Source organism: Rutidosis leptorrhynchoides, chromosome 6, assembly GCF_046630445.1.
Source record: "Rutidosis leptorrhynchoides isolate AG116_Rl617_1_P2 chromosome 6, CSIRO_AGI_Rlap_v1, whole genome shotgun sequence".
Taxonomy (NCBI): domain Eukaryota; kingdom Viridiplantae; phylum Streptophyta; class Magnoliopsida; order Asterales; family Asteraceae; genus Rutidosis; species Rutidosis leptorrhynchoides.
This window is the reverse complement of record NC_092338.1, coordinates 386,672,002-386,684,676: the sequence shown is the minus strand read 5'-3', so window position 1 is coordinate 386,684,676 and position 12,675 is coordinate 386,672,002. Positions and strand designations below refer to the sequence as shown.

The following is a 12,675-nucleotide window of genomic DNA, read 5'->3' as shown; positions in this document are numbered from 1 at the left end:
TACGGGATTTCCATAGGCACCCTCGAGGACGCGGAGGGCGACCATTGCAAGGGATCCTTGATTGCCATCGGCGCCCTCGAGGACTTGAGGAGGGCGGCCATGGCAGAGGTTCCTTTGAGAATGGTCTAGGAAATTGTACAAATAATTTTCTTTTTACACAATATACATGTTTGTTAAAATTATTACTTTTTGGTTATCTATAAGGGGCATTAGGTTTTCTTCAAATGATAGGTGCTGGTTTGTTATTGATTAATTCCTTTAATCATGTTTGTTGGCTCAGGCACCATCAGATATAGAGCTGAGTTTTGAATAAAACCTAATATATTGACCTTCAAACCACCATGATATTCACACAGAAGAAACAAAGATTTACACAACTAACATAACACAATGACATATTATATCAACAATAAATTCATAAAGTATAAGAACAAAAGAATAATAAAAAAAGGAAATAATGTGATATTTAACAGGATGATTCATCTGTTGTTACAGTGCCATCTTGAAGTAGGCACACAGCTTAAGTAATGACACCAGCTGCAATGATCATTCCCATTCTCTCCTTTAAAAAGCATTACCAATCCCACACCAAATCTGCAACCAAAACAAACCAAGTGTCAAAATGGGCAGCAGTTTCAAAGCCTTTTTTTTTTTTTGCTTTAACCATTGTTTGACCAAAAAAAGTCAACAACACCAAACTCAAAGAACAACATAAAAGAAGCATACCCGGCAATCAATAAGATCAGGGACAGAATCCAGAGAACGTATTGGAAAACTGCGTATTTAGACTTCCCACGAGCCTCAACAGGAAGATGGCGACGTTCTTGCCAAGAAAATTGAGGACGCACAAGCAGTACAAAGCCAAGTAGGAACCCCGATAAGAACCCACCAATATGGGCAAAATTGTCAACATGAGGAAGAATTCCAACTGCTAAATTGATCAAGATGATCACTAGGAGCGTAATCAGAGCTGCAGCCTTCAAAACGAGACCGAATTCAGATTACATTGCTAAAAATATGTCATAGCCATAAATTAAAAAAAAAAAAAAAAAAAAAAAAAAAAAAAAAAAAAAACCCTAAAAGGGGCAACGGTGCAACGGCGTCTATTTACAAGTGTAAAAGGTAGAAGGTAAAAAGTAAAAGGTAGAAGGTTATCCCTGTTCGGCCTACCCGGGAGGGCGAGAAATCCGACCGCATGCTCTAACGTACGCAGCCCAACAGGATTACTACTCCCTGGGTGTTTCCAACCCATCCCTGGCCACAACTAAATATTCGCCCTATCTGGGATTCAAACCTGAGACCTCTTGCAAGGAACTCAGGGCCCCACCAACCACTGAGCTATCTAGTGATGGTTTGTCTATTTACAAGTGTTTGAGTCAATGATGTTCCCTTTACTCGTTATATTCAACCAAAAAAAAGATCTTTTTTCGAACATCAAACACAAGTCGTTCCTCGTCTATTATGTACAACACACATATTGTTTTACATGAAAGTTGAACCCATATCATTAAGCCAAAGTTGAAAGTGAAACTATTGACATTATACCTTGTTGGCATAAATAGTCCAATTAGTAAGAAGTTCGGATAACATTGCTCCGAGGAGTCCAAACAAAGCACCAGAAGCACCTACGGAAATATTATTCTTTATAAAAAGCGTTGAGAGTATACTTCCGCCAACTCCCGACACCATGTAGATTACCGCTACTCGTGCTGCACATTTTTAGTATATAAAAACACACGAGATATCAAAAAATAGTTGTTTTAAGAATTAAACTAACTTCTATCAAACAATGAAAATGAATTAAGTTCTACTAAAGGGCATCAGGGGTCCTCAGCTAAGCGGGTCACCACAAACTTCCATATTGAGCCCTTACAATTTTACATACTACGCGAGAGTTTTAATAAGTTTATCATATTCATATTGTGTTAATTGTAAGAATATAAACATACCGAAACCAAAATGTTGTTCAAGGCGAATCCCTATGAAGACCAAGCTCAACATGTTTGCAAAAAGATGAATAACTCCGGCATGTAACCAAATACATGACACAAGTCTCCATGCTTGATTATCGTTAACTACCTTTTTCCACTCAAGAGCCCCCAGTTTCTCCAATCTATAAAACAATACAGAACAGTTATGCAGAATAAATAAATTAAAAAAACTTATAATTTCCTTCAAAAATGTCGAATCTTTTGTGGTCTAAAAATGCATCATATAACTCATCGGATGATTCCAAGGTGGGGAATGGCTATTTATTACATTGTAATGTTTTGTTAAGGAGAGCTGCTTCAATCATTATAAAATGTTTTGGAAGAGAAACAGATTATAACCAATTGATACATATTTTTCAAAATCTAAGGATACAATATAAAGAACCTATACAAAAAACGAGATGATTTGAAATTGCTTATTTGCGTGAAACTCGAAGCAACATTTATAACAAGCTTATTAAACCTCCATCTAAATTCTAAATCATAGTATGGATAGGAAGAGAAAATGTAGTTAAAAAAAACACCAAACCCAAATCACGAACATGATCCAATCATAAATGACATATGTGATCTAATGTGCATAGAAACTACAAAAAACGCAACGGAAATTAAAAAACTTGATAGTGTCACAAAAAACAAAAATGGTTGAATACAAAAGATAAAATCTTTAAGCTGAATTGAAGTACTAAACAATCCAGGATCATTCCCAAATCAACTTAAAACAAAAAGGCACACGCACGACTCAAACCATAATTAAAATCACTAATAACACACACAAAAGAGTGTTAATATGAAGAAATCATCAATTTTAAACATAACCCTAAATCATCATCAAGAATCAACTTTCATATAAAGGGGTAAATAAAAAATTAGTATGCAGAATACACTCCTAATACTAAGGGTAAAGTACTAAATCGTTAATTCATGCATCAAAACGTAAACTTGAAATTAGAAAACTTACGTAGAAGAAGAAGGCCCAAAAAGGGGGTTTTCTTTTAGAGGCTGAAAAGAAAGCCTACCCAAAAACCTAGCCACACAATCACCTTCAAGATTTGAATTATGATTCTTAGGACAATTATTAACCATCATAATTACAACAAACATAGCCACATTTGCAACAACAATCATAGGAACAAGCCAAGATGTCCATTGTTTATCTAATGATTCAGTATAGTATGGAGATGATGACGTGTAATAATTTGATGATTGTGGTGCACCCCAGTTCTTTGAATTTCCCCTGCTTTCAAGATCTCTGTTACCCATTTCACAAAATTCAATCTTTATTCAAACCCACAAATCCTTTTTCGGATTTGGATCAAACCCACAAATATTTATTGAATTTGATGTCGGCTATGTGTATATATGGATATATAAAAAATGTAGGGCTTGTTTGGGAAGTAATGGTAGCTTTGAAGGGATGTATGGAAATGGTGTTGTTAGAGAGTGTCGAAACGACAATTTAATCGGCGACAATGAAAGGCGGTGGGGGAGATACATGCGGTAGATTGTATGTCTACTTTAATGTTAGGTGACCTGGTTTTGTGTGACAGTGTGTTTTGTAACGGTTACTACTGTAGCATCTTAAATCAAAGGTGTTTCTTTATTCCACGGATTTAATTGTTTATTTAAAGCAACTTTAGTGTGAAAGAGTTCTAATCACTGTTGCAAAACACTCCGTCTAGAGCCGTCTCGACGCCCGTTGCGACGGTTTGATGACTAGTCCGTCCCGTCTTGTAGAAAACCGTCTAATATGATAGTCAACGGTAAAAATTCGGGTCAAAGTTGAACAAAATCATGTCAAAGTCTCTCAAAATTCGGAAAAGCCATAAATTTGGTAAAATCGGTCAAATTTGTCGTATTTTAGTTTGAATTTTCTGTATTATATTAACGGTGATAATGATTATAAGTACAAATTAGGCAATTAAAGTTTCTAGCTTTAAAATATGTACACATATATACATTTATATACTCATATATTTAAAAGTCAACTTTGGTCAACGTCCGTCTCGACCCCCGTCTCGACCCCGTCTCGAACGTCTCGACCTTTTTAGAACCCAACCGTCTCGACCCCGTCTCACGTCTTTTGCAACCTTGGTTCTAATAGAATTCTTCCATGAGCTAACAAACACCACATTTAAAAAAAAAAAAAAAAAAAAAAAAAAAAAAAAATTATCTTGATATAAATATATTTAAATATTTATTGGTTCATTTATGCTATATTTATACATTTGAGAAATTTACCTAAGGAGACCATGTTAAAAAGTTTTTACCAAAATAAACAAATGAATCTAGAGAAAGAAATCAAATCCCTAAGATTAAAATTTCAAACAAATGTCTAGCTTTTGATTTGGTTTGATATGTCAAATAAACTTACAAACCGGTTATATTGACTAAAGGAAAAGACACAACAACAACGGTACCTAGTTCCACCAAAATAAATTATGAGAGAGGTTAGATGTAGACAGTCTTTTCTCTACCTAAAGTAAAAGTGAAGTCATTTCTCCACTCACGGATACAGATCGATCCCAAGTAGAAGAAGTCGTCCTTCCCTATACTAGAGGACAGAGAGTCTGCTTCTTAAGGACATTCAGTCAGAAAGAACCATGAATTCTGATAAGTACAGTAAATATATAAAAGTAAAGTAGATAAAATAGAAACCTTACCATGAATAATGTATACTTCAATACGATATGTATAGACAAATGTAACATGTAATAATATAATGTAATAAAACATATAAGTAAAATATGTAAGTGTCAAATATGCAAGTATAATAAGTCATGTAAGTATAATATGTATATGTAAACATGTAGGTTTGAAGCATGTAAGTATATTAAAGGAAGAAGACACATTTTTATATTTTTGAAAATCACCGCCGAGACCGCAAACACGATTTCCATTTCTGGAAAAAATCAATCAAATTAAATCCGAATGGGGATAGGGGATATGACCTAAACAATAACAGCTCACAAATTTTGCGACTTGCAAGTCTTCACCGAGAGCTCGCCCTACTGTACCAAAGGTGCGCTCAGCCCGGTGAATAAGATATGGGTTTGCCCTTGAATTTCAGTGATGTTCATTTTGATCATACCTCATTCATATAGACTAATTTTACCATTTTGATTATATCTCGTTCATAAAAACTTAAATTTATGATTCGAAAACTCAAATGTTCATAGCTCGAAAGGACTACATGTTTCATTTTATTGCAAGGGAGCTCAACCACTAACCCCTTAAAATACTTGCATGCTACATAAAAGCAACAGATGAACTGAGCCAAATAGTCATTTAACAATCAATAGGCAAATATCATTTTTCAAGCAAAAAATGACAGCTCAACAGAATGGGTAAAAAAAAAAAAAACTGTAAATTTGATATCCAACATAATCTAAAAATGTTCAAGAGGTGCAGTTTTCCTACTTTTTTTTTGTTTTGTTTTTTAATGTTTTATATTTTTCTTTTTTTGGATTTTTTTTTTCTTTTTGAGAATATGAAAAACTACATGCCTATTCACCACAATCAGCTACATACAGAGCTAGCACATAACAGATTCTAAACTAAAAGAAGATACTGGTAATAGAAACTAAAAAAAAATAAAAAAATCCTAACATTTCTCTGTGAATTGCCTTGAATCACTGTAATCCTTTTACTTTTTATATCCCACAATCTATCATCAACTCTCTGTTTTCTCAATGTCGACTTCAGGTTCGGAGACATGCAAAGATGTTCAAACTGCAGATAAACTGGAAAAACACAAATTTTTCGTTAGATTTGTTCAAAAATGATCAGGTCAAAAGACATTAAGATTTTACATTCCTGACCATCAAAATACTAAATTACTAAAGCACATCAAGTAGGAATACAACATCAAGACAACTATTGATGTTAAATAACATATGCCATAAATAGTATCAGAAGATTATAAACTGACATCCCCCTTTCTAAGTTCTAAGGATTGGTCTAATTGATTATAAAAATTAAAAATTCACAAAAAGTGTTTGAGGGTCAACTAAATTTGACCCATTTTGACCCGTACTAAACTTAATTACACGGATGGTCACTGTGGTTTGTCAAATCTTGCAAGTTTAGTCACTAAACTTTTTTTCTTGCAAAGATAGTCACTGAGGTTTGAAAATCTTGCAAAAACGGTCACTCCGTGTAACGGACGTTAATTATGCACGTTAAGTATCAGTCACATGTTAGGCATGTGAGGGCATTTTGGACCTTTTACTTCAAATTGGAAGCCACATAAATCTGAATCGGGCATTTTGGACCTTTTACTTCAAATTGAAAGCCACATAAATCTGAATCACCTTGAAACCCAGGAGTGGGCCCAAGATAGATGTGTGAGATAGATAGGAATCCTATTCTTACATAAATATAAATCAAAATTCATGAAACAGCTCATCAAATAACTTCATCGAAGCCCTCAACATAAATTGAATTCGAGATAAAGAATCAATATCCTCTTAAAACCCAAAATCATATAATATTGAAACTTCCTAAAATTCTCTACAAAACCCAAAACAAAAAAGAAGCTGGAGTAGATGAGTTCGACCGGCTACAACAAATCTTCTTTTGTCAGATCAGAGTTTAGCAGGAGATCTGCGAGAGATTGTAGCTTCGCCGGAGATCTCCGATGAAGGAACGAAACGGCAGCGTATATACAATGAGAGAATCGATGTCGGAAAGCCAATCGTCGCCGGTTAAAAATTCGACAGTCATCTCCAGAATCTAGCTTTCTTATTTGGGTGTGATTTTCATGTGTTTGATTGCGAAGTTAAAGGGTTTGATTTTTTTCTCTAGAAATCTATTGTACCTTCTCTATATATAAAGATGGTGTTTGTATGTATCACTGCAACTATATAAGGTAATTTCTTTTACATCTGCGTTTTTTCGTTGAAGCATTCAATGTTATAGTTATTGTAGTTAATTTTAATTTTATTATTAAATCGAAAAGATAAAAGTACTCGAACTGATTTTTCAAGTGATTTTTCAAGTAATTTCCTTTATCAATGTTATTTGGGTTTGTGGTGTGTAGAGACGTAACGATGTAATGAGGGAAGTTGGTTCAAAGTATTTGTATTTCAGTCTGATTTGATAAAGATTTGTATTGTATGTGTGATTTTTTTTTATTTTCGGATCAAAACGTGTAAGTTGGCAGGGACACGCTAACCCTGTGTGCCGTAGCACCCACCAATCCCACCCCGAAAGAGACCTGTGCCGGCAAAGTACCTCCTCCCAGGTACCACAGTGACGGCAAGGCGATTTTTACCCCAGCTAGCTAGACCCCCGAAACACTTCACAAATTTCCCCCCGGAGGGAGAAATAATTCCATGCGGAGCGCCCAGACTGAGAATCGAACTTGCGCCTTTCTTCGGATCAAAGCTTCCCCCACTGTGGGCCCAGGGATCAAAGGCATCGGGTACCACTGAGCTATAAGCTCGTTGGTGATTTTTTTTTATTTTGAAATGATTTGTTGGAGATTTGTCAGATCTAGGTTCATTCTGTTTATATAAGATTTAATTAGGGTTTTATTGAAAGAAGATGAAGGTTGACGACTTGAAGGCTAGTGAAATTAGGGTTTCAGATTGAAAATGGGGAAAAAAGGAAGAGGAACCTGTTTTAAAGGCTGAAATAATTATGTATTGACGAAATTACCCCTCACGTGAGGGGTAATGCTCTGTTCTAACAGACCAAACTAACGCCAGTTTGCTTGAGTGACTGAAATTGAAAAATTTTGAAACCACAGTGACTAAAAATGCAAGAAAAAAACTATAGTGACTAAAGTTGCAAGATTTGACAAACCACAGTGACTATTCGTGTAGTTAAGTCAACTCGTTTCCTACCCCGCCCAGCTTTGCTCCGCTATATAGTTACGTGAATCATTCTAGACACTATGAAGTTAGATTGTCACACATTGTTAAAATTCTTACCATAACTGACCATCGGAAAACGCACATGACACTGATCACTTGCAGTAAATGGCCTGATCAATTTGGGGAGGAATTTGTCTAATTTCAGTTCCAAGCTCCTGCTCAATCCTATACCTGTAAGGAAGCACAAAGATACATTAGTTTTGAAAAGCCAGATGAAAACTGAAAAGTACATGACACAGCACATGCAAATATGAAAAACGTACAAGTTAAAGCGGTCTTCATAGGTTATCAAATTCACAGCTAACCCCAAATGTCCAAACCTTCCAGATCGGCCCACCTACAGTCACATAACATGTTTCACTTCAGAAAATTACAACTAAGATGTAGATTTATTCAAAAAAAAAAAGAACAAAAACGAAAAAATTACCCTGTGTAAATATGTCTCAGCATTCCTAGGAAAATCAAAATTGATGACAACATTGACTGCTTGGATATCTATACCTCTCGTAAACAGATCTGGAAAAATAAACCAAACAGATCAATAATCATTATTTAAGTAATGTGATAACAGCATTAAACAGACAAAATATTGTGCAATGTTGCGAAGTCGATCATTAGAGTATACCAGTACAAACAAGGTTTCTGCATGCACCATTGCGGAAGTCATGAAACACCCTATTACGGTGGTCTTGCAACATCTTAGCATGAATATAGAAACAAGAATAACCCAATTCGGTTATCTTTTTGGCTAACAGCTCAACCCGGTTCACAGAGTTGCAAAAGATAATAGATTGGTTGATTTGCAACTGAAAAACAAGCCACCAAACGAATCAGGCTTGTTCACAACAATATATTTCCAAAAAAAAAAAATTGTTGTAATTGTAAACAAACCTTTGAGAAAAGAGTGTTAAGGCAGTGGACTTTCTGTCTCTCTTCTACGAAAGCATAAAACTGTGTGATACCTTTAAGAGTAAGCTCGTCCATTAAGTTAACAACATACGGCTTTTTCAGGTATCTGTCTTTAAAATCTTTTACAGTGACGGGAAATGTAGCTGAAAACATCAAGATTTGTCGATTTTCGGGAAGGAAACTTATTAGATGCTCAACAGAAGGTTGGAACTCCGGAGACAATAACTTATCAGCCTGAAGGATAAGAGATCTTTTAGCAAATTATACATTATTATTTACTATAACTGATGAAAAGCATAATCGAATATGAAATGCTATAAAATATACCTCATCCATCACCAGCATCGTACAATCGTTCAGACGACAGATTTCTTTTTTGGTTAGATCAAGAATTCTTCCAGGAGTACCAACGAGCAAATGGACAGGTTGGTATAAGCGCATTATATCATCCTTCAAACTTGTTCCTCCAGTGGTGACCATTACCTGAATTTGTAGATGTTTTCCAAGTTCCTTACAAACTTGTGATGTCTGAAGAGCCAGTTCTCTAGTTGGAACTAGAATCACAACTGCAAATAATATCAACAACACATGTTATTCATATAATCTAAATCAATATAGAGTCTCAGATACAAGTATATATTTTAAAATAAGCAGATTAAATATTAATGCAACAAAAAATAGTAAACCTTGGATGGCATTTTTATCTGTGTCGATCTTTTCGAGAGCTGGTATGCAAAAAGCAGCAGTCTTCCCGGTTCCGTTTTTAGCTCTAGCGAGAATGTCTCTACCAGTTAAAGCAATTGGGATGCTTTCCTCTTGTATAGGAGAAGGCCTTTCAAATCCTTTCTCATATATTCCCATAAGTAACTCCCTTTTCAAAAAGTAGTCCTCGAATTCATTTCCTTTTGTAGCCGTCACATCCTGTATAGTAACGATTATGAAAAAAAAAAAATAAGAAAGCTGTTAATGAGTATTAATAAACAAATATCTGCTTTTCATTATTATTGTTATTTTATGACTATTAGATCTTTATGGTTTGCACCCAGGATCATCTACCATCACAATTTTTTTTACAGAGGTAACATACTCTGTAAAAGATTTGTTTGAAGATAGTAATTCCTGCAACCCAAAAAGTCAATCAATTTATAATTTTAAATATTGCACAATAACTGGAAGTTTATTTATCAACTTTGTAGTTTACATTTATAGATTTTGCCCACTGTCATTATCAAAAAAGTTATGGTAGTGTTTTATGCCGACATGATTCCCTTTATCACTAAAGGTCCAAAGTTCCACTGTAGAAGAGAAATTATACTATCTCAGGTTCATCTAAAAACCTCAATAAATTATCTTTTAGACAAATAAGCATAGTTTAGAAAACCATAATATATATAAAAGGTGTTGATGCCAGATAAGTTACAGTTTCCCTCAATAGCAAATACTAAATGGGGATAGAATGATAATGAACATGTGGGGCTGAATCATAACATGACTCTTCAAAGTAAACCTTAAAGGGAGTAGAACCAGATCCGCGTTAAAATAAGATTATTCATAGCTTTAAACGCGTGCAACGCTTTCATGTATGGCTTGAACCATTAACACACACAATGCACACTAGAACTGTGTTCTCATCATACTGAAATAAGAATTGACTGCCACTAATCTGAAACCTTATTATGCCTTAAGATTTTAATAAGAAATCATCACATATATGAGACATAGAATATAGAACAAGATTGTAGGTTTCTTAGAATGCATTATATTTTATTGTTTAAAGATACAAAACTTGTTACGTACAAGAAGGTGGCTTCATGATAGTCATAATTATAAATGGTACACAAGCTATTTATTGCATAACTAAAACTAGATAAGATACGTACTAGTACAAAGATAAAAAACAAAACGCTAACGTAATCTATCAATATTACGCTTCACGTCACATAATAACAACAGTTGCATGCATACCTCAGTTTTGTAACGGCTATCCGCTGCAGGTATGCTTAATTGTGCCTTCCAATCTTGAGAGCTAAACCACAAATGTACAAAATTTATTAGTTCATAGCCCGCTTAAAAATAGTTATCAATACACTATACATATAACATTGAAAAGAGTGCCAGCAATGAAATCCTGATGACGCAAAGATATATAAATTAATTTAGTGAATTTCCAACCCACGCTCCCAATTTTTAAACAAAAAACATAATAAACAAAATTTCAATTACCTAAAGATGGTAGAGTGTCATGCAAGCCATAATTGAAAGTAAATTCTAATAAACTATGAAGTAAAACAAAAAATGAAAGACAAAAAATGAAAGACTTTAGTGGCTTGTCAAACATAAATATGAGCTCCATATACTAGATTGTACACCATCATAAGACTGCACGTTATGCTTATTAACAAAAGGTGCAGATAAGAAAACATGGAAATATAGTTAGAAAACCCTAAACAAGTTAGACGGATATACAAGTCTCACATCAATTCAAAACATACTAAAGTTTAATAGTTCAGGCGCAAAAAATGTCAAGTTGCATATAGCAGGGAAAAATATTTAGTAATGAGAAGACATTTATGCCAGCTAGGATTTGCATTCATAAGCACATATTCTCTCGCTTTCTTCAACAAAGCATATTCAAACTCTAAAACTAGAAGGATCAATAAAAACAGTAATTTTACCCCAGCTTAGTAACAGAGACATAGAGAGAAGATAACAACAAAATTGAATAGAACTCAAGAACCGATCTATATGAATTTCAAGAATAAGCAACTGTAGATAACTCAATATGACCTCATAGAATCATAACAGATACTCAACATAAACATGGTAATCATAATCAATGAAGATGCTGTTACAGGATTAAACCTCCTACAGTTCTTGATAACAGGTGCTCATCATTTAAGTCTGAAAACTTCATGAATGTGCTTAATTTAAAAAATAAACTAAAAGATATGCAACTACAAGATCTTGTAGGTATATCATTGTGTTATCATATCATACTATACCATTATATCACAACAATTAAACCCTAATTATACGCAAAAACCTAATTATTTATTATAAGATATCAATTTATCTACAGGCATTATAGTTTCATAAATCATGAAAATAAAATAACTGAATACATAAAATTGACCTTGAATTAACGGTGCTATCGGACTGTACGGCTTTCTCAACTTCAAAATTAGTACTATTAGTAGACGAAGAACCAGAGTCATTATTCGTTTTTAGCCATTGTTGCTTTTGAATGTAGCGTTGTTGATATTGTGAAGGCTGTTGTCTCTGTGGATACTGTGACTGCGGTTGTTGTTGATTAGGGTTTCGAGGCTGATTGTAGTAATTAGGGTTTGATTGATAATTACCACCACCGCCGCCGCCGTACGATCCGCCGCCGCCGCCGCGGCCATTTACGATACCGGGAGGATATCGACGATTGTTGTTACCGGAGTTGCCGTTGTTGTTATTCATCAGAAGATGATCGTTAGTTACCAAGATTTGTAGCGAGGGTTTGATATGTGTGTGTGTTTAAGTGGATGTGTGTGTATTCAGAACGAGGGTTGTGTGCGTTAACGAAGAGCGACGATAAAAATCGATGATTAAAAAGGTGAAAAGTAGTAGAGGTTATTTTGAGTTTTGAGAGTTTTGCAAAATGGATTTAACCTTCTTTTTTTTTTTTTTATTTACTTTTTTTCTAAGAACAAAAATAAAATAAAAATAAACAATTTAAATTAAAGTAGATCAAAATAGGAATAACAAAAAGACTATGTATCCAAAGGTAAACTCCAAACCTGACATTTTTAGGCCGGCTTCGGAAATGAATATGCGGATGGTTTCAATTTTTTACGGGTTCGAGTATGGAGATGAGTTTAGATACAAACCCGCATATCTGACTCGTATAC

General features: G+C 34.5%; 2 protein-coding genes across 2 annotated transcripts; both read right to left on the bottom strand.

Annotated features, from left to right (window-relative positions):
* Positions 1–382: 382 nt before the first annotated feature.
* On the bottom strand, positions 383–3,378 carry LOC139852285 (RHOMBOID-like protein 2). The gene is made up of 5 exons (XM_071841554.1): positions 2,953–3,378; positions 1,950–2,113; positions 1,546–1,709; positions 727–977; positions 383–594 (listed from the first exon to the last, which is right to left on the bottom strand). Exons 1-5 carry the CDS (start codon positions 3,252–3,254, stop codon positions 480–482), a joined length of 996 nt encoding a protein of 331 aa, XP_071697655.1. The 5' UTR covers positions 3,255–3,378; the 3' UTR covers positions 383–479.
* A 1,885-nt stretch (positions 3,379–5,263) lies between these two features.
* LOC139852318 (DEAD-box ATP-dependent RNA helicase 8-like) lies at positions 5,264–12,327 on the bottom strand. Its single transcript, XM_071841592.1, has 10 exons — positions 11,913–12,327; positions 10,745–10,805; positions 9,466–9,700; positions 9,107–9,345; positions 8,762–9,013; positions 8,496–8,676; positions 8,298–8,386; positions 8,134–8,207; positions 7,928–8,041; positions 5,264–5,734 (listed from the first exon to the last, which is right to left on the bottom strand). The coding sequence occupies exons 1-9, from the start codon at positions 12,242–12,244 to the stop codon at positions 7,963–7,965; spliced, it is 1,542 nt and encodes a 513-aa protein (XP_071697693.1). The 5' UTR covers positions 12,245–12,327; the 3' UTR covers positions 5,264–5,734; positions 7,928–7,962.
* Between the last annotated feature and the right edge of the window lie 348 nt (positions 12,328–12,675).

Coding starts and splice junctions, on each gene's coding strand:
- LOC139852285 (XM_071841554.1), bottom strand. CDS start 3,254: ATGGGTAACAGAGATCTTGAAAGCAGGGGAAATTCAAAGAACTGGGGT. Junction 2,114..2,952: donor TTTGGGCCTTCTTCTTCTAC/GTAAGTTTTCTA, acceptor ATTGTTTTATAG/ATTGGAGAAACTGGGGGCTC. Junction 1,710..1,949: donor TGAACAACATTTTGGTTTCG/GTATGTTTATAT, acceptor AAAAATGTGCAG/CACGAGTAGCGGTAATCTAC.
- LOC139852318 (XM_071841592.1), bottom strand. CDS start 12,244: ATGAATAACAACAACGGCAACTCCGGTAACAACAATCGTCGATATCCT. Junction 10,806..11,912: donor GATAGCACCGTTAATTCAAG/GTCAATTTTATG, acceptor TTTGTGGTTTAG/CTCTCAAGATTGGAAGGCAC. Junction 9,701..10,744: donor ATAGCCGTTACAAAACTGAG/GTATGCATGCAA, acceptor GTTACTATACAG/GATGTGACGGCTACAAAAGG.